The sequence below is a fragment of the Natator depressus genome, chromosome 3, assembly GCF_965152275.1.
Source record: "Natator depressus isolate rNatDep1 chromosome 3, rNatDep2.hap1, whole genome shotgun sequence".
NCBI lineage: Eukaryota > Metazoa > Chordata > Testudines > Cheloniidae > Natator > Natator depressus.
The window spans coordinates 47,603,016-47,625,440 of NC_134236.1; the positions used below are offsets into that span (position 1 = coordinate 47,603,016).

General features: G+C 39.5%; 1 protein-coding gene across 9 annotated transcripts in view; it reads left to right on the top strand.

Moving 5' to 3' along the window:
• MLIP (muscular LMNA interacting protein) overlaps window positions 1-22,425 on the top strand; it is a 168,108-nt gene that overhangs the window by 80,600 nt on the left and 65,083 nt on the right. For 8 of the 9 annotated variants that reach the window (XM_074947830.1, XM_074947825.1, XM_074947827.1 and 5 more), the window contains 6 exons: window positions 6,563-6,634; window positions 15,411-15,476; window positions 15,566-15,649; window positions 15,747-15,806; window positions 17,279-17,323; window positions 21,558-21,602. In XM_074947830.1, coding sequence (XP_074803931.1) covers window positions 6,563-6,634; window positions 15,411-15,476; window positions 15,566-15,649; window positions 15,747-15,806; window positions 17,279-17,323; window positions 21,558-21,602 — 372 coding nt within the window. The remainder of the gene's footprint in view (window positions 1-6,562; window positions 6,635-15,410; window positions 15,477-15,565; window positions 15,650-15,746; window positions 15,807-17,278; window positions 17,324-21,557; window positions 21,603-22,425) is intronic. The other variant, XM_074947834.1, reaches the window with a different exon arrangement.

Consider the following 22,425-nt stretch of genomic DNA (forward strand, 5'->3'; position numbering starts at 1 on the left):
TAACACTGAAGGCTAAAGTCTCAAGGAATGAAATTAGCTTGCCCACAATTTCCACATATGTTTACACACAACCTATGCTTATGTGAAAATATCAAATAATTGAACATTCAAACAGGCATGCAATTATTCCATTTGCTCCTGGATTTTTACAGTTTAATGAGTATGCCCACTCTTGAAATCCTCTCCCTCCCCACTTAATGTTATAAGAGCTAAACCCAGTAATTTAAAATTAAGATCTCTCACTCTGCCTTTCATTTACTTTACTGTGCCCAAGTATTACAGAAAGCTGAGAATAATGTGTAAGTGTCAGGAATAATGAATTAAAGGAGAATGAAGAATATTTAACTCTGAGTATCTTCTCTTTGGTGGTTTGTCACAATACATTGCATGACTGGACTATACTTAATTATAGATTTTCCCTTTACAAATCTGTTTTCCTTTTTTTACATATTTTTTTTTTCAATTGGAATTTGTTGCCATTGAAGTCAACAGCAAAATGCTACTTGCTTTAATAGAAGGAGGACTGCAGTCCTTTTTAATGTGTTTGTGCTTCTTTGTATATTATGACACTGACTGTATCCTGGCCTCATATCAACTTTCAGTCTTGTGCATACAATTGTGCACATGCAATGAAATGTGAGCGCAGTTAGACCTTTAGATGCCCCTATTTAGATGCCCCATCTGACTTGCAAGTGCATTCAGATCATTAGACACCGAAACATGTGCAATTGCTGGGGCAAAAAGATGTGCCTATAATACTGAAGGTTTCTTTGTTTTGCATATTTAGCTTTTTATATATTTATATACCAATATGTATACATGTAAGCTTGGTCCACCTCCATCCCTGGAAACCCTGGCAGGTAAGCTCTCTCAGTGATTCGACAGCACACACAGTCCACGAGGTACCTTCACCAAGTGTCTTTATTATTATTTCTTGCCCGGTGCTTTAGATACAGCACAATGGGTCTCAGCCTTTTATACTGCTTGCTTTCTTTTCTGAGCTATCCAGCTGGTGAGCTAATTACTCCAGTAGCTTATCAGATTCCCTACAGGTGCAAGTGATTCCCGTAAACTACCTAATTCCCTCCTACTCTAACTACCCAGTGCCCTACATATCCTAAGTGATGAGGGTGCTGGCTGCCCAAAGGCGCTCTATTTATAGCTGCTAACAGCCCCCTTGTCACAGTATATGGGCTGTATTTTTAAAAGCACTATACAGACATTGGAGACAATCTTCAAAACCACTCAAATGATGCAGGAGCCTAACTCCCATTTTCAAAAGTGACTTAGGTGCCTAGGAATTTCAGTGGGAGTTAGGAATGTAGGAGCCTTTGAAAATCCCACTAGGCACCTCTCTCGATCCTTAGGTACCTAAATACCTTTACAAATCTGACCCATAGCTGTCTAAAGTTAATTGAAAATCAATGAGTTAGGCTCCTAAGGCACTTTTGAAAATGGATGTTGGCTCCTAAGTCATTTAAATGGCCAAATTTAGGCTGCTAGGTAAGAAATTGAAGTCCAGGACCTCCATAGTAGCATTCTCTGAGATGCTCCCAGTTCCATGTGCAGGGCCAGTTAGACAGGCAGAACTGCAGAGTCTCAATGCATGGATGAGACGATGGTGTAGGGAGGAGGGGTTTAGATTTATTAGGAACTGGGGAAACTTTTGGGAAAGGGGGAGCCTATACAGGAAGGATGGGCACCACCTAAACCAAAATGGAACCAGATTGCTGGCACTTAACATTAAAAAGGTCGTAGAGCAGATTTTAAACTAAGGGCTGGGGGAAAGCCGACAGGTGCGGAGAAGCACATGGTTCAGACATCCCTTAGGGGAGGATCAATTAATAGAGAATCTCTATGTCCTAGTGGGGAGGAGAGGATGGAAAATGATAAAATACAGGCAGGGTCTGATCAGAAACAGTCAAATAAAAAAAGTCCCTTTCAATTACATCGTGTAATGGCAGACAGCTAAAAGGAGACAAGTTTTTAAAGTGCTTATATACCAGTGCTAGACGTCTAATTAATAAAATAGGTTAATTAGAGTGCCTCGTATTAAATGTGGATATTGATATAATAGGCATCACAGAAACTTGGTGGAATGAAGATAATCAATGGGATTCAGTAATACCGGGGTACAAAATTTATAGGAAGGACAGAACAAGTTGGGCTGATGGGGGAGTGGCATTATATGTGAAAGAAGCGTAGAATCAGATGAAGTAAAAATCATAAATGAATCAAACTGTACCATAGAATCTCTATTGATAGAAATTCCATGCTCTAATAATAAGAATATAGCGGTAGGGATATATTACCGACCACTTGACCAGGATGGTGATAGTGACTGCAAAATGCTCTGGGAGATTAGAGAGGCTATTAAAATAAAAAACTCAATAATAATAATGCGGGATTTCAGTTATCTCTATATTGACTGGGTACATGTCACCTCAGGACGGGATGCAGAGATAAAGTTTCTTGACACCTTAAATGAGTGCTTTTTGGAGCGGCTGGTCCTGGAATCCACCAGGGGAGAGGCAATTCTTGATTTAGTCCTAAGTGGAGCACAGGATCTGGTCCAAGAGGTGAATATAGCTGGACTGCTTGGTAATAATGACCATAATATAATTAAATTTAATATCCCTGTAGCAGGAAAAACACCACAGCGGTGCAACACTGTAGCATTTCATTTCAGAAAGGGGAACTACACAAAAATGAGGAGGTTAGTTAAACAGAAATTGAAGGGTACAGTGCCAAAAGTGAAATCTCTGCAAGTTGTGTGGAAACTTTATAAAGACACCATAATAGAGGCTCAACTTACTATGTTTTTTTAATTTGGGGTACACATTTAAGAGAACCAAAAAAGAGCCACTGTGGCTAAACAACAAAGTAAAAGAAGCAGTGAGGGGCAAAAAGGCATCCTTTAAAAAGTGGAAGTTAAATCCTAGTGAAGAAAATAGAAAGGTGCATAAACTCTGTCAAATGAAGTGTAAAAATACAATTAGGAAGGCCAAAAAAGAATTTGAGGAACAGTTAGCCAAAGCCTCAAAAAGTAATAGCAATTTTTTTTAAGTGCATCAGACACAGGAAGCCTGCTAAACAACCAGTGGGGCCACTGGACAATCAAGGTGCTAAAGGAGCACTCAAGGACGATAAGGCCATTGCGGAGAAACTAAATGAATTCTTTGCATTGGTCTTCACGGCTGAGGATGTGAGGGAGATAGCCAGACCTGAGCCATTCTTTTTAGGTGATAGATCTGAGGAACTGTCCCAGATTGAGGTATCATTAGAGGAGGTTTTGGAACAAATTGATAAATTAAACAGCAAATAGTCACCAGGACCAGATAGTATTCATCCAAGGGTTCTGAAGGAACTCAAATGTGAAATTGCAGAACTACTAACTCTAGTCTAACCTATCATTTAAATCAGCTTCTGTGCCAGATGACTGGAGAATAGCTAATGTGACGCCAATTTTAAAAAAGGGCTCCAGAGGTGATCCCGGCCATTACAGGTCTGTAAGCCTGACTTCAGTACTGGGCAAACTGGTTGAAACTATAAAAAAGAACAATATTGTCAGACATAGAGATGAACATAATTTGTTGAGGAAGAGTCAACGTGGTTTTAGTAAAGGGAAATCATGCCTTGCCAATCTATTAGAATTCTTTGAGGGGGTCAGAAGCATGTGGATCGAGGGAATCCAGTGGATATAGTGTACTTAGATTTTCAGAAAGCCATTGACAAGATTCCTCACCAAAGGCTCTTATGCAAAGTAAACTGCCACGGGATAAGAGGAATCTCATGGATTGGTAACTGGTTAAAAGCTAGGAAACAAAGGGTAGGTATAAATGGTCAGTTTTGAGAATGGAGAGAGGTAAATAGTGGTGTCCCCCAGGGGTCTGTTCTGCGACCAGTCCTATTCAACATATTCATAAATGATCTGGAAAAAGGGGTAAACAGTGAGGTGGCAAAATTTGCAGATGATACAAAATTATGAAAGATATTTAAGACCCAGGCAGACTGCGAAGAGCTACAAAAGGATCTCTCAAAACTGAGTGACTGGGCAACAAAATGGCAGATGAAATTTAATGTTGATAAATGCAAAGTAATGCACATTGGAAAGCATAATCCCAACTAGACATATAAAATGATGGGGTCTAAATTAGCTGTTACCACTAGAGAAAGAGATCTTGGAGTCATTGTGTATAGTTCTCTGAAAACATCCACTCAATGTGCGGTGTTAGTCAAAAAAGCAAACAGAATGCTGGGAATAATTAAGAAAGGGCTAGATAATAGGACACAAAATATCATGTTGCTTCTATATAAATCCATGGTACACTCACGTCTTGAATACTATGTGCAGATGTGGTCGCCTCAGCTCAAAAAAGATATATTGGAATTGGAAAAGGTTCAGAAAAGGGCAACAAACATGATTAGGGGGTATGGAATGGCTTCCAGATGAGGAGAGACTGGGACTTTTGAGCTTGGAAAAGAGACGGCTAAGGGGAGATATGATTGAGGTCTATAAAATCATGACTGGTGTAGAGAAAGTAGATGAGGAAGTGTTGTTTACTACTTCTCATAACACAAGAACAAGGGGTTACCAAATGAAATTAATAGGCAGCAGATTTAAAACAAACAAAAGGAAGTATTTCTTAACACAACACACAGTGAACCTGTGGAACTCCTTGCCAGAGGATATTGTGAAGGTCAAGACCATAACAGGGTTCAAAAAAGAACTAGATATATTCCTGGAGGATGGGTCTATCAATGGCTATTAGCCAGGATGGGCAGGATTGGTGTCCCTAGCCTGTGTTTGCCAGAAGCTGGGAATTAGCGACAGGGTATGGCTCACTTGATGATTACCTGTTCTGTTCATTCCCTCTGGGGCACCTGGCACTGGCCACTGTCGGAAGACAGGATACTGGGCTAGACGGACCTTTGGTCTGACCCAGTAGGGCGGTTCTTATGTTCTTAAATGCTTTTTGAAAATTTTACCATTAACTAATTTAGACCCTGATCTTGCAATTTCCCACTTGTGGATGTAGCAAACTGCAGGATCAAGGCCATATATAACAGCTGTGACAAACCTAAGCAAAGATCATGACAAAAGAGAGTAATTTTTTCTTTCATTTTTTTCCCCCCTCGGTCCCTTCTTCCCTGTTAGGGAGCAAATGTTACAACATTTTTGTACAATAGTATTCTTGTTGGAAGAGACGGATTAAGAAAAAGCTTATTACTAGAAATAAATTATGTAGAGATTAGACACTCATGAGGGCAGGAAAAATTATTAACTGAAGAACCCCAAAGTAAAGCATATTATACAATCTTTCATTGAATAATTGACTTGCCTCCAGTGCAACACAGTGGAAAAAGCAAAGTAGATAATTTTGTTACTTTATTTCTAGAACTGGATGAACACGGCCAAAAAGTATTCATTCACATTTGTTCACAGGAAAACTGACCATTCATTTCGGTGGTATTTGTGATCATTTTTTATATACTTTTTTTTTTTTGGACTATTCATGCAAGTGAAATTTTGTTCATCAGAATATTTGTGAGAAGGGAAAATGTCACAAATAGTCATTTAAGTATCTAGTCATACACACAAATAATTATGTGAACAGTGGTTCCATCCCTCACAATATGGTATTTTTGCTAAAAGCCCCAGCTCTTGAAATCATGTAATTATATGAGAATCTGAGCTTTCATTTTTTAAAAAAAGTAAGTTTCAGGCTCTCATAGTTGCAGAGAAAAGCTTGAAAGTATGAACTCTAAAGGCTCCTAAACCAGTTGGTAAATTAAAAAAAAATATTTAAAAAAACCTCATGATTTAAACCCAATCTCATGATTTTTGAGGGCCTGACTTAGGATTTTTTTTTTTTGGAGGTGTGAGGTTGGCAAAACTGTGAATATTGCACAACTATTTACAACGGAAGGGTCCACAGAGATGTCTTGGAAGGTCTTCTTGGGTTTGGAGTTGCCCAGACAGTGATCAAAACAATATCACATGTGTTAGTTGACCAGTCCACACAGCACAAATAGCAAATATCCAGGCAACAGGGGCCTGAGTCTGCTTCATTAAAATCAATGACAAAACTTCCATTAGCTTCCATGTGGAAGCCACAGTTGAAGTGGACAGTTCATGAGAAATAGATAGGCAGGAATAGGTTTGCGCAGTCCGTCCACTAAGTCATTTCAAATAAAAACAAAACTTGTAACCCCCCGCCCCCGCCCCCCAAAAAAACAAAAAACAAAAACCCAACAGAATTCTTTATGGATACTTTCCCAAGTTAATTGAAGAAATTGTGTGCTGCTAAGTTCCTCAGCTCTACTTATCGTACATATAAACTATTCATATGGTTGTTTTTTAAAAATATTTATAAAACCATGAAAATAGCACCATGGAGTGAAGCCCATGTAGTTCTTCAGTAAGAAATAACTTTTTCAAACCAAATGTAATCACTTTATTATTGATAACTTGTCAATGAGATTGGTAGAATTAGCTTTAATTCTATCATACCTTTTTTTTTTTCATTCCCATTCCTGCTTTCTGGCTTACCCCTTCTAGCAATACAAGATCAAGACAAGCTACAAGGCTTTTGCAGCAATCCCTACAAACACCTTGCTTATGGAGCAGAAGGTTAGTGTTTGCTCAGGAGCATGAAAATTGCCTCATGTATTCAAGCACATTCTACTTAAGAACATTTCATAATTAAGATTTTCCTGACATTAATGCTGTGAATATTTCAAAACATAAATACTGTGGGCTGACTATTCAGGGTTATATATGCTACTATTCTTCAGGGCCATTAGTGTTGTATAAAATATGTGAGACTTCCCTCTTCTGAGTTTCTACAAAAATTCCCTGCAGAAAATATTTCTTCCCATGGGAGTTGCAGTTTATATCACACTGTCTAAAATGTTCTTTGGCAAGCTTCAAAGGGCTAGATTTTCACAGTTCTAAGACCGTGACAAATGTCTGGTGTTAAATTTTGATTACACAATGAAGGCCAAATTGTGCAGTCCTTACTTGTACAAAACCACCATTGAAGACAATGGTGCAACTGACAACTTTAATTTTGAATGAAGGGTTAAATTTTTAAATCACCTGTGATTTAGAAGCCTAAGTACCATTGACTCTCACCTTTTGAAAATTTTGTCCAGCATCCAGCTTGTATTAAAGTCACTAGAAAGATTCCCATTGATTTCAGTGGGAGTTAGCACCTAACCTGCTTAGACATTTTTGTAAATCTCACCTTGAGGCACCTAAATACCTTTGAAAAATTGGCTCACAGGAGCTTAAGTCCCATTAACTTTCAATAAGACTTGTGGTCCTAAGAGTCTAAGTCACCTTTGAAAATGGGATTTAGGGTTATATGTCACTTAAGATATGTCTACGCTGCATTGTAAACCTGCGCTTGTGGACTCAGTGTTTCCAAGACTGCACTTGAGCGTCCACACTGCATTGTAAATTATTGGACCAGAGGGTCTCTCAGCCACGTTAATGTCTTCATACTGCACTGTCCAGACCTTCTCTCTGGGTCTGAGGCTTGAACAGCATCCACACTGCAAAATGACAGAGCTTGGACCCAAGTCATAGCAGGAATTGGGCTCTGACCCACATCCACTAGCAAGGTCCTAGGACCCAGGTCCTGAGTTCTTGCTGACCTGTGTCAAACTGATTTGTGTGTGGATGGGAGCAGGGCTTCGTCTCAACCTGGTTCTGCGCATGGGCTTAGTTTGCAGTGTAGACATACCAATAGGTCCTTTTTAGAGTTTTACCCCTGGTCAAGTATTATTAATGGTAGGCTAGTAGATAATGGTTGGCATATTTGAAAGTCACACCACGTTTAACAGATACAAACTGAATTTTTTTCTTCAAACCATTTAATACATTTTTAAAAACTCGCTAATGCTTGATTGAAGTTTTTCATTGATTGCAGATTATATCTTCTCTTATTGAAGTCTTGGATGTCCAGCCTTTTCTTGAGCATTGATTTCATATGGTGCAAATCAAGGGTGATTCCATTTTAGGAATGGATCTTGGTAACACCTTTGGAATTTATACCTTTTTCTAGTTCTATGTACCTTATTCCCAATACATAAAATTGAGTTTGTAGAAAATGATGATAGGGTCATCAGAAAATGAAGGTATTGTCTGAAATGACACTAGCATTGAGAGAGAAGACCTTAGTTATCACCCTTTCTATTGAAAATAGTAACCTTGGCACATTCTGAAAGGGTGAAAGCAAGTTCATACCATATCAGTAGAAATTAGATTTTCTAAGGCAGGATTTGGGTCTCGGGCTCAGATAACTTAGGCTACAGTGTACTAGATTATGCCTTAACGCACAGCCTGACTAAGGGTGGTGTGTAAGTTGTACCCCAAATAAGCATGATAAGTATTGTGACTCAAGCACCACTCTAAGGTACAGCTCCCTCCTTGCTTCTCCCTCATTTTGGGGAGAGGAGGAGAGTAATTTGCTACTGGCCTTTACCAGCAACTAATTACAACATCCTCCTGTACCAGTTCAACTGGGTGGGCTGACACACATTCTCCACCTACCAGCTCCAGGAGGGAGTAAGTAGGCACACAGCACCTACAAAGCCCAGGGCACCCAGTCCTGGTAGCCCACAAAAGGGAAAGGGGTTATTACTCATGTGAAGGTCTGTAGATCAAGTCACAGTCTAGCCCAAAGATAGTTGTTGCTATTGCCAATAAGTTTGTTCCAGCTATCATTATTAACATTTTTTAACCTAATGTTTTTATAAGGAGAGGTGCAAGAGAACTAGGTTTTAATTATATAAATCACTTTCTTTTAGCATATAATTCTTGACAAGATCAGGCCAGTTTAGGTAAAAAGTCTTGGGGTATGTCTGCCCATTGAGCTGAAGGTATGATTTCCAGTTTGAGGAGACATAGTTGACCTAGCTGAGATTAGGGTGACCAGATAGAAAGTGTGAAAAATCGGGACGGGGGTGGGGTGGGGGGGGGCTAATAGGTGCTAATATAAGGAAAAGCCCTGAATATCAGGACTGTCCCTATAAAATCAGGACATCTGGTCACCCTACCTGTGATTGAGCTGGCACCCTAAAAACAAAGTGTTTCTGTGGTGGTACACATGGTGGGACAGGCTAGCTGCCCTTAGTAGAAGCCCATTGGAGACACTAGGTACATACGGTGGCTAGCTGAGCCATCGTGGCTACACTTCTATTTTTAGCACATTAGCTTGATCAGAGCTAGTGTAGGGATATCTCCTTGACCTGGAAATTGTACCTCCAACTTGAAGTATAGACATACTCTTAGAGCTACGCTTCTTGCACCAAGAAATGCTGTTCTGCAATATCCAACACAGACATTTATTTGTCATGATAGTCACTACTGAACACAAACTGAGCAAGTATCATCTGCTTATAATTAGATATCACTGCTTAGGAGGTGAAACAAGGATTGTCTGACTTTTCTGAAAGGCATTTTTAGAAAAATAAGACAATCCTTGTTTCATTTCTTAAGCAGTGACATTTAATTGTTCAAGTGGTCAAGAGAAATGTGTTTGCCCAGGCCCTTGAAGTCTATGATCTAGTCACAGTTCATACCATGTACCAGATCACATGATAAAAAGGTGATGGTGATTTTGTTTCTTTTGCTGATATGTTTCTCTTCCTGTATCTAACTTTTATTTGTCTAATCAAACCATCTCTGTCTCTAATCTCTTTCTCTCTCTCTGTACATATAACATTTGGGAGGGTATATTTTTTAAACTTCCTTTTATGGATCCCCAATGTACTATTGTCATTTTAACACCAGAGGGCCAAGAAAGACAGTAATTCTAATGTTTTTTTCTCCTCCAAGTGTGCTGACTGAAGTGGGGTCTTTAACTTTCCCCCCATTGTTAGATAAGTGGCTCATTGGTTTTTTCATCTGCTGGTCAGACACCGGAGTGGTCAATTAATGGAGCTCTTTACTCCATGGGATTGATTTAAATTGGGCCACTCTTGGGCCAGATATAGAAGCTCTGCAAGGTGAGCTAATGGGAAGACCCTTTGTGATCTGGACAGTTTGGGCCACTACAAAAGTTATTTTCCTCCCTTGGTATCCTGCTGTTAATTGAATTGTCTCATTAGACTGACCTCACGCTTGGTAAGGCAACTCCCATCTTTTCATGTATTTATATCTGCTCCTGTATTTTCCACTCCATTCATCTGATGAAGTGGGTTCTAGCCCACGAAAGATTATGCCCAAATAAATTTGTCAGACTCTAAGGTGCCACAAGGACTCCTCGTTATTTTTGGACAATAAGAGTAACTCAGTGTCTTTTCACATAGACAATGTATCATAGTACATCATATGCTCTTTCCTTCCCTTAGCAGTGCAAACATATACAATCCTACTCTCATTCCCAACTGTTTTGTTGCTATCTGTTGTCAAGCCAGCCCAAGGAAGGTGTATCTAACTGGTGGAATACGCCATTCAGTGGTTGAACTTTGCATGTGAAGCTGAAACTCCAAACCATGACCTCTGTAATCCAAAGGTGTTAACTGTACTAAAATAAAATGTGCCATTTCCCCACCCCCTCCACTGCAAGTTACTTTTGCAAGCTTAGCTTATTTCCTTAGTCCTTCAGGAAGCTAGTTTACATTATGGCCTCCTCCCTTCTGCTCTTCACTAACCCCTATACAGTCAGAAGTCAGTTTGTGTCAAAATTCCACCTAGATCAGTGGAATTCAATCCACCTCTTTATCTCCACCATGTTCCAGTGCCAGTGTGACTGTAGTGGGCTACCTACCAATCTGCTAATGGCAGTCGTCAAAGTGACTCTAACGATGTGTGACAGTAAAAATTTGTATTTTGAAATGTAAAAGAGTTGTCTTCATAAACTTACTACATTATAATATTTGGCACAATTAATTCTGAAAATCTTTTTTGGAACATGTTTCCTTACTACTTATGTGCTGTGCTGATCATATACCCCACACTGGTATCCTTTTCATTATTGAGGCATTTCCTTTTGCCTTGTATCACAGCATACAGTGTCAGATAATGATGGGACCAACCCTTCAATCATTGTGCAGAAGGGATGGGGCCTGATAACACCGAGTAACATATTGTCTTTGTTCAGCAAGTATAAAAAAAAGATAGGTCATCTACTGTAACTGTAGGTTGTTTTGTATTCTGAATTATCCCGCAAGTCTTGATTCTTATCCTCCATTATTTAAATATTATCAGGTTATACTCTAATTCAAAAATTCCAGCTCTGGGACAGATTATTTCTTTTTCAGACATAACATATCAATTATTTAGAGATTTCATTTATCAACTGTGCCATAAAGGTGTCTTTCACTCAAAATGGATCATGATAGATGGCTTTATTTCAAAGAATACTGAGCAAACTAACTCAAAACTACCTAGAGTGGAAGTCTTGTTAAAGCTGCTCTCAGGACTCTATTAATACAATGTTTTCCCTGAATAGAAGGGATTTTTAAAATAGAGCCTTGAGTAGATAATCCTTTAAATGAAACATTCTTCGGACTCAGCAACAATTGTTTGGTTTTCAAATATGCTAGAATCAAATTGGACAAGTCATTAATGCAAAACCTCCAGTTATACTTTTCTTAACTCTGGAGTCCCAAGCAAAAAAAAAGTCTGCCCTACACTATGCAGCTGATCTTTAGCTCTCAAGAGGGAATATTTATCATGTCTACTATACAGTTACATATAACTGTTTCTTACAAGTTAAAGTGCTGTATGTTTCTGTGACTGATCTTCACAAACAGCGTACAAATATGGTATCATATTTTGGTTGGAAATACTGAGAATGATTTTACGTTATTTGGATTTAGCGTTCAGGGATATGCTTTGCTATCCCCATTAAAACAATATCATTTGACTAAAATCATATGGGTCTAAAACAACATTTCAAGAGGATTTACACACCTAGGAAAAACAAAACAATCCAGGAAACCCACCTAATCACACATTTGCCAGATGAATATCTTGCATCAAAGAGTCATGCTAAAAAAACATTTACTTCTAGCTAGAGATCCATCTCTAGCTGTGAAATGGAAAAGAAATGATTAATCAGTCTGTGTGATTATTAAAAGGGCCAAGCCTATCTGTCAACATACAATTTTGCAAAGCAGGCTCTGGAGCTCCCTCTTTCTTTTTAAAAGCCATTGCAGACTTCTGAGTTCTAACTGTATCAAAGTTTCATGGTAGTCAATCCTTTCAGTGTCATTTCCCGGGGTCTTTAAGAGATAATATAATTATATGAGGTGCTGATGATAGTTGAAGCTGCCTCATGTGGAAAGGATTTTTCGTATATGCTAAGGCTTTAGAAATGTATTGATAAGGAAAAATGTGCTAGAAAGATGAAGCAAACTCCCCCCCCCAAAAAAAAAAACAACAACCACCAGAAACAAAACCAACAACAACCAAAAACCCTTCACTTGCTTTGCTCAACGTAGGATTCTGAAAATTCATATGATAAGAAGACAATATTTACAGAATGTGGCTGGTACGGAATGGAGTATAGGCCTTGAACCATTTGAAAAATAGATAATTACACTAGTGGGTGAAGTGATTGATTTCTGTGCAATCGGTACTGTAAAGAGCCTTGGATCTTCTAATTAAATATCCAGGCTCAAAATCAGATTGTTCATCCATTTCCTTTCTGCTTTAATACTGGTTTAGCAATCACAGGAATTTTGGAGGGCCATACTGTCAACACTGATCTCAATGAGATGCATACATTGCACTCACACAAATCTCACATTTGTAAGGACAAATGAGCAGTTAGACATGTAATTATCTGATTTACACACTGAAATGCACTTAGCACCTTATTTATGCTCTGTTACACTTCACCTTGAAAATATTGCTCCTTCTGTTTAATATTTGAGCGAAAGGTGAAGGATTTAAGCAGGACTGCTGTTTTTCATACTGTTAAACCAGTAGGCTAGGATGACAAGCTTGGCTTGTTCTCAATATTGCTGCTAGCAATAATGATGCAGTGTAAGATTATTATATGACATGACCAGTGGTTGACTGAGAAATGCCAGTTTTAATTTTAAAAAATCATACTTTTCAAATAATTTACAGCACCTTCATGCTGGGTTTTTTTCCCCAACCATGTGAAAATTCAAAATACTGCACTGATCAAAAAGAAATTCAGCTATATTTTGATACACTGTTATTGTACCCACTAGGAAAAATATATTAAAATGAATCCATTTGGGTACAGGCACTGAGTACCCATAAACCAGTTTCCTCTTATCTCTTCCACTGCTTTGAGGGAATCTAGCTGTGCATTCCAAAGAAAGGAGAGCGAAAATAAGAGGAATTGAAAAGTGGTGAAACTCGTTAATGTGTGTAGTTCTTTTTTCTCAGTGGTGATGTAGTGCTTGGGAAAGGCTGTAGATCAGTGGCCTTGAAAATTTAAATTATCCATCTCTCCAGTTTCAACAAGAGCAACAAGCAGCACAATTTTCCCGATAGTGGCTATCACACCATGACTGCATTCCGAAGGGATTAGCCATATGTTTTCTCAAACTGCACACTGTAGTACTTTTGCATATGTGGTACCTTGTGGAAAGACTAGTCAGATGCTACTAAGTAATAGTTTCCCCATCTCAGAGTGTGTTCAACCACTGTAAAGCTTTTTTTTCTTAGTGATTTACTGTGCTCAGTATCCTAATGGAGGAGGAATTCTTTAAGAAGCTTAGCAGAGTCTCTATTCTGAGGGTTTATTTGATTTAAGTATCTAAATAAAACAGGTTGTTTTTCTAATTTATATCCAGACACATTACCAGTTACTCTAACTGGGCAGAGGACAGAAATTCTGTTTTTGTGAAGGGTTTTGAGATCTTCGAATTTGTTTTCATTTGGACTTGGAATGAAACCCAGATATTTAAACATTTTCAGTGAAAGTGCTGTTTCAAAAAAAATCACTTCAGATTGATGGAAGCCTTTCATTTTGATTTAAAACTTTAAATGATATGTTATAATATATAATATGATAGACAATAATTGAAATAGTAGCAAAGGTAAAATACCAGTAACTTTACAATTTTGTGTTGAATGCTCTCAATAGCTGGGCAAAGAGGGGTATTCCATGCCTCACTATGTAAACTCATGCTTATTTTGCCACCACTGTCTTGCGTGTTGAGGAGCCCTGACGTACCATGCTGAGATGTCACTGTTCCCACAGAACCCCACTGAAGCAGGAAGCATGTAGGGGTCAGGGTGACTAACTTTAAATAAATATATTTTGCTCTTTTGATATTTTTTAAAAATTAAATAATACAAAGGAAACTGAAAAAGCACAATGGATTTAAAAATTCACAGATCCTGACTCTTGCGGTCTAGCATCGTTTTCCCGCAGATTCCAGGGTAATTACGGTAACTTAGCATGGCGTCTCCTTGGAAGTCACTTTAAAGCAGGAACAGGTTAACAGCAACTAGGCTGTAGGTCAGAACCTAGAAGAAGAAAGGAAAAGAGGAATGATGTTCTGTATTCTCTGCTAAGCCTGGCTTTTGTGGGTATTCAGCACTTACTAGTAGAATTAGAGATGGGCAAATTCATTTTCACTAATTTCAAGCCGATACCAACTTTGTGGGTTTGAAAGTTTGACCTGGACTCAAAGCACATTGGGTTTGTGTTCTGCTTTGGAGAAATTGTGGTGAGAGGAAGAGAGAAAAAAATTGAATGGAAATCTAAACAGATACTTATAATTAAGGCACCCACTTCAGCCATTAAGGCTTTAGAGAGTTTTCCTTTTATTAATGTATAACAAAGGTTTTCCTTTATCTACACAATTTTTTGTTTAGAACCTCCTCCCCCCCAAAAAAAAACCAAAATCAAAAACCCTACTGCATCCTTTGTCAAGTTATATGGAATCTCAGTGCTTCTTAAACAGGAGTCATTTTATTAAAGAAACAGCCACAGACAAAAACCAACAGACTTCTGCAGAGATTGGGTCCCAGTCTTATTCTCTTGTTTACCATGGACCACACCTTATCTGGAAGGTATACAGCACATAGAGACATCTAGTGCCTAAACAACATACTGCAAGTAAACATTGGTGGGGAGACAATGGGTTTAAATTACATGCAGAAAAATTTTCATCTTAGATACTGTTCTGAACTCCAAGAATAATTAGGCTCAAAACAACGACATTCACCAGGAGATATTAGAGACATTCACCCTCTCTAATATCACTGGAATCTGGTGCTCTGTCTGTGCAGAACATCTTTAATGTTTCAAGATATGGTCACTTTCGTTTGACGAAGCTTAGAACACAGCTATCTTCTTTCCCAGCTGATACGGGGAAGTACCAAGTAAGGAAACTTTCACACTGAAAAACATGTTTTTATTTTCATCCAATCTAACATCAGAACAATTTTTATTTATCTCTAGGCATTAGAAGAGCCAATTAAAACAGAAAAAGTGACTGAGGATGCCACTGTGGACACAAATTCGGAGGTAGGTAATCACAATAAATCTCTCCAGCCAGTGTTTCATTTGGACTCACAAAGCCAAAGCTAATTCAGCTGTTGCTTCTACTTTTCCAGATGTGCTCCCCTGCCCAGCTCAGGCAACAAACTGAAGAACTCTGTGCTGCCATCGATCAAGTCTTACAGGATCCCTTGCCTATGGTAATACAGCACTAATGTGGAATTTAAATGTTTTATCTCTTTTCCATCTTCTCTTGTTATTAACAAAGTCTGTGCACTTTCAAATCCCATTTTTCAGCGCCGGTGTGAATCTTCTCCATCTTCCCTGAACACATCAATGGATTCAGACGTAGGCAAAGTAAGTGTGTAAGCTTGGCCACATACCATAGATACAAAACCTGTAACAGTAGAAAGCTTCATTTAATCTTAAAAGATGACAGATCAATACAGATCCTCCCCTTAGTGTCCAAAAAGACACAGAAAAGAGAGAGGGAGGAGAGAGCAGCTACAGCTTTTGAGCCACTTCCTCTCCACTGCAACATATCTACTTGGAGGCAGGAGTAGTTGCAGTGTATGAAGAAAGGGAATTTGTCCTTTGAAGGTCCAGTAGTCAGGGAAGAATCCAGAGATACCTGGCTTTCCAGAAGGCAGGACGTCTGAGTGAATGGCCAACAGGCTGGTTAGTGAACCCAGCTGTAGGTGCTGAGTACCCCAATCCTCTAGCCGCTTACTGCTGAGCCTCAGCAAGCTTTCTGCACTCCCGCAACCCAGACAATATAGAGAGGGCAAGCAGATGGGCAATGAGGAAAATCTAGAGGTAGGGACAGACAGGTATTACTTTTTAGGAGAAGTCATAAAGACTGTGACTGTTTAGTTCAGAGGGGAGACTCTGAACCTTTAGGTCCACTTGCACCAGATTATTTGTATTTGGGGCAAGTTGTCAGTACAGGTATTCCTTCTGTAGGGTTGATGGAGCCTCCTCAGGCAGTCCCTGCTGCGCCATCTCTTCCTGCCTCTTTGATGTAGCAGTGTACCTGGCAAAGGGGAGGGAACTTATTGGGTTATTACAACAATCTGTAACCAACTAACCCCGCTCTTTGCCCTATGGCTGCAGGGGTGTTAACAGGCCACTTCAATCTGAATGGTCCCATAGAATATGTATAACTACTTATGCTAAACAATCTGTTCGATCATATATTTAGCTGTGACACTCTCAGTACCTTTCCCGGACCTGAAGGAGAGCTCTGTGGCGCTCGAAAGCTTGTCTCTCACCAACAGAAGTTGGTCCAACAAAATATATTACCTCACCCCAAAGATAATTCCAATACATTTCCTATGGAAATAGAAATGAAATCCTGTTTGGGGGTTGACTATGTCCCCTTCTGTCCGTTAACAGATTCATTCTGAGAGTGTCCAGAGATTACATTAGGGAGACCAGATAGCAAGTGTGAAAAATTGGGGTGGAGTGTTGGGGAGTAATAGGTGCCTATAGAAGAAAGGCCCAAATATTGGGACTGTCCCTATAAAATTGGAACATCTGGTCACCCTAGATTACGTGGTCACAATACCAAGGGCAACTATAACGCTATGAGGTCAGATGCTGGAGTCACATCTTTATGATACATAATATAATAAGTCAAACAATTACTCAACACTGAGAGCTAAACATTAATGAATCACATCTCACCTCTCTGATGAACGTTTCATAATGGTTGCAGAGTGATGGTTTCTTAGACTTTTAGCAGTTAATATCTTGCTACAAAGATAAAAGTTCATGGAATTGTCCGATTACTGTTGGTTGCATGTTATATCAATTTATCTTGTGTATAGATGTCTGCAACACTGCAGAGAGCAGCTGGACGGGAAACCAGATATGTAAGTCCCTTTATAATTACTCTGTGTTTTAGCTACAGAAATGTCTTATTTTGTAGGATTAAACATCCTTCTTGCAATAATAGCTGGGTCTGCCTGAGGGAAGGGAGTAAATCCATCTAGGACATGAAAAGTTTTTTTACAGTGGTAGGGGAAGTGAATAGTTCAAGGCTTTGGAAACGAGACTTGATACCTCTTACCATTATTTCAATTCCACCTCAAGCCTTACGGTCTGGTGGCTCTTCAGTGTGGTGTGAGCTGGTGATCTCAGTCTAATTCCTTTGCAGACAACGGTTTGTATCACCCAGATACATCCTTACAATTGTGCCTTGGTTGCCATCTATGAGAAGCCTGGTACAGTTGCAAAGGTTAGGGTGAAAAGATGCCAAAACCTCTCCTTCCTCATGCACCTCTGCACGGGAATGGTCACCAAACTCTGCTTGAAGTTAATGCCTGCAGAGGGGCAGGTCACCCCAAGGAGGGGCATGGAGGACCAAAGAGTGAACACTGGCTGCACACAGGATTAACATGTGTGATGTTCTTTAAAAGATGAAGCAAAGGCCACTCTGGCTCGCACCCCTCCAGAACTCCTAAAGGTACTGTGCCAACCTGAGGCAAAATGTCTCATCAGGAGCACTTGCTTGGCATGACATTCGTATCCTCTCGTATTGAAAAACCTGAATTTAGCCCTGAATGGGCATAAAATATTCTGTCACCTCGAGAACTGGTCCCCACAGAATGGGGCTAAGAAGCATTTTTTTTAAGAAAATAGGACAGTTGTTAGAGAGGCAGGGGAAACTGAGGGAAGGATTTTTGATTTTGTTGTTTCTGTTAATTGAGGGGATACACAGCATGCTTGCAGGCAGGCCTAATTCTCCTCTGATGATAATTGCACCTCCTCTGCCCCATGCTGTTCTTGTCTTACGTGTACTGTGACTGGAAAAGTTGACTCTTTGCTATCCTCCCTCTGGCACCTTAAATTCACACACACACAATTAGTTCTCATAAGTCATTTGTTTGATTAATTATTAAAACATATTAAACTCAATTAACATGTTTATTCTCCTTAGGATAAGCAGTTCAGGAATCATAGAATCATAGAATCATAGAATATCAGGGTTGGAAGGGACCCCAGAAGGTCATCTAGTCCAACCCCCTGCTCAAAGCAGGACCAATTCCCAGTTAAATCATCCCAGCCAGGGCTTTGTCAAGCCTGACCTTAAAAACCTCTAAGGAAGGAGATTCTACCACCTCCCTAGGTAACGCATTCCAGTGTTTCACCACCCTCTTTAAGGAAGGTACCTTATTTTATTTATGACCCATTTTTTCATATGCTGACATATGTCTGCTCATTATTCACAATATATCTTTCTACTCAATCACAGATCAGGTGCAGTGCAGGCAAAAGCAGTAAAGATTTACTAGCTTGTTCCCAGCACACTGCTTGATCAATGCAATTTTGTTTTCTGAGCAAGTAGCTACAGAAGTGATTTTTTTTTTATTGCATGCAGTTATGTATTTTTTATTGCATACTATGGAATGTGAATTTTACAGGACAGAGTGTGCTAGTTTGTGCTAAATAGAAGGGAGATTTTCATTTTTAGTGGAATGCATAAACAAGCTGACAAGTTGTACCTTGAAGATGATCATGTGTATTGCTCACCATTCCAGTGTAATTCTTATAATCTCTAAACTGTGCCTGGAACATTGCTTTAAGTAGAACTATCCTTACAAGACAAACAGTGACTAGAATTTCTGGCTGAGATATTATTTTTGGAGCTCCCCGGTGTGTGAGACGCTTTTAACACGGTAGGGTTACAGTCCGGTTCATTTTCTTTGATCTTTACAAATGCACTGACATTTTAAAGTCTCACGTCTACTCAGACATAGAAGTCTTCTTGCCTGTGTTTAATTTTTTATATTTTGTTCCCAAATGTGAAATTGTCGGAGTTGTTTATTTGTGGGGTTTGGGGAGCAGGTGAATACCCTAGGCTGGTGGAAACATGAGTCTAGAATAATGCACATGAAAGTGCTCAGATGGCTGCTCTTCAAGAGTGCAGAAGGCCAAGACTGCTGCCATCTGCAGGGCGTCCCCAGAAGACAGAAGAACTGCTGCCTCAAGGGAATCTATCAGGGGTTGAGGAGGCTTTAGATCTGGAGAAACGCCAACAAAATCCTGTGTATCTAGAGGCTCAGTTTCCTGTATGTTCAGCCCCCAAATATTGTGTGTCCAGGGGAATTCCTTTTTGTCTGGACCTCCCTATAATCACTTATCCTGAAGGCTGCTCTAACTTATACTCTGAGGCATGGCCTCCAAGGAACCGCACGGGCAGCTGTAAATAGCCAGGTCACACTACACTTAGTACACCACCTATAACAGGGTATGTGGAAGGAGCTAGTTCTGAACCATTAATACAGCTCTATACCACCCAAGGAATCACCATTTATTGGGGTTATTCTCTGGTAGCTTGCTTTGGCTCTTTTGTGCCACAGAAAGGAGCTACAAAATAACATACAATTAGGATCAAGGTTTCTATTTTGGACTAGTAAGAAAGCCGTGTCTCTTTTTAATGAATTCAAAAGCTAAGAACGTCTGTGATGGACCTTCTGGGACTGAATTTGTCACCCATTGTAAGGACCTATATTGTATTAATATCAAACTGTGAGTTCATCCAATATGCTCACTACCTCATGACTAGTGATCTTGCTTGGAGCAATGATGTTTTAATTTAATTTAATTTTTTTGACGAGGAAGTTGCACTATGTTTCTTTTATCTTAAATAGCTATTAATTTGTTCAACTGAAATTCAATTTACTTACAAAGATTAGCATGGTATTTTGACAATATAATTATTTATATGCATAATTTCTGTTATTGGATGCTTGTTGAGAAGCTGTCTTAAATGTGCCATTGGCTACAGAAGAAAAATAGATGATTTTTGCATACTAATTTGTTTGTTAGTCAATCAGACACAGCAAAAGCTGTCATCCTGCTAAGCCACTTTACATATTTTCTTTACATTATATTAGTGTTTGTATACACAAATTAGTTAGTTATTGTAGTCTACCTCTTGGCAACAGTCTGTACAAATCGTTTGGGTCATAGCTTGATGTTTTCTCAAGGGTATTTAAAAATGAAAAGTCTGAATTCTCAACTACCAGTATTCCTCCTTGTGTAGCACTGGATACCCATTTTGCACTAACTTTCCACAGATGTAAATGGCTGCACAAAGTACAAGGCCGTGGAAACCCAGGCCTGAAAGTGCTGTGGCTGCCCCATGCAGGCATTAGAAGGGGGGAGAGGGAACTAGGAGCCTTCCTTCATTGTTCTAAGTGTAGGAACTAGCAACAATGTGACTGGGTAGCTCTGTGCTGGTGTATGACCAGTGGTGGCACTATTCACCCCACTGGGGTTAGTGAAGATGGGTCCCTGGTCCCATTCCCAGACAACACCAGCATGTGGAATTTGGTAGGAGAAAGAGGTATGCATGTTCTACCCTCTCCCAGGATGATGGAGCTACTCTGCTACTGGAAACCACTAGGAGGAATTGTGGTTGAGTCAGTCGGTATCCCTCCTTTGGGCTGCTGCTGTAATACCATCCAGTGCGGGTTGTAGGGGTATGCCACAATCTGGCTCTTAATATGCTGCAATTCTAACATCAAAGCCCAGCTATTATAGATGAAGAGTTTTTAATTAACCAAAGAATGCTCTAAGTTTAGTGACCTGAAGCCTTAATATTGAACGTGTCCTGCAGGGAGGGAAGTGTCTTTTTGTATGGAAACCTAGTGACGTTCAATGGAATTCACTTGTAGGAGAGGATATTCCTTGAAAGATAGGTGGAATTTTAATGCTCTAGAAATGTCCATCCAGTAACGAGTCCTGTGAGACTTTAGTAAAGGCTTAATTTCACGTGGGAAATACATGTTTGTGATTGTTGTTTTAATTGTCCACCCTGCAGAGGCAAACTTTTACATCTCATATAAAGACTTCTTCAGGGGAATATACTGTTTCTCAAATGCCTTTATTCCATTAGGAACACAAAAATACCTACAAGTGATAAAATGTAAATGTTGTACTCCTCCCACCATCCAGGAACCACTGATAATCTATGGAAATATTCCTCCTCCTGGTTTCCCCTCTGTAGTGAATAAGCATTCCTCCTCATCCCAGATTATGTGACTGTTACAATGAATTACACTAGTTTATGTAACACTGCATATATTTACTCTTTTGCAGGCTAATCTTTACTTACTGACACCTACAGTGACAGAGAGTCAACTGGTATGTATCATGTGTCTGAACTATGCAGGTTTTCAAATTACAAGCATAAAATCTGAAAAAATTATTGGGTCCCTCCTTAGTCCTTGGAAGGAAGCTGCAGTCCCTGCTTCCAGATTAAAGTAATAAACAGTATACTACTCCTTCCATGCTGAACATGAATTTGAACGCAAAAGTGTGCCAAATACCTACAAGTGAGGTGGAATCATAGGACAACTGCAGGGTTCGACAGAGGCCTAAGACAGTGGGTAACTTGGTGGCCCACTGCCTCCTAGTGGCCAATTAAAAATCCTTCAGTTTTGTTTGAAAACTTGTTTAAACAGAGGCAAAATTCTGGGGCCCTATTCTTGTTTAAATCAAGAACAGCTAAACTGGTGAAAAGTGAGATGAAAACCAGGCCCCAGGAAGCATTTTAAGACTAAAACACAACTTTTATGTAGAACAACTTCATTTTGTCCTCACAGCAGCCTAGTGAGGTAGGGAAATCTTATTATCCCCAGTTACAGATAAGGAGCCAGGGCCAGATTGTCAGTATAGCTTGAATCCCATTAGGCACCTAGGACCAGATTTTCAAAAGTGTTCAGCACCCAGAACTTCCCATTATAGCATTTATTGCTGCACTTCTCTGAAAATCTGGCATAAGTGACTAGGTCATGATGACACAGAAAGCTAGTGACTATGCCAACTTCCTCCATGTCTCTGGAACACTAGTCCAGTGCCTTAACCACAAGACCAGCGTTGCACATGTCTGAGCAAGGGCGGAATATGACAGATGGATATTCAGATTCATCAAACAACAGAAGAGCAGTCAGTGTTTATAACCATA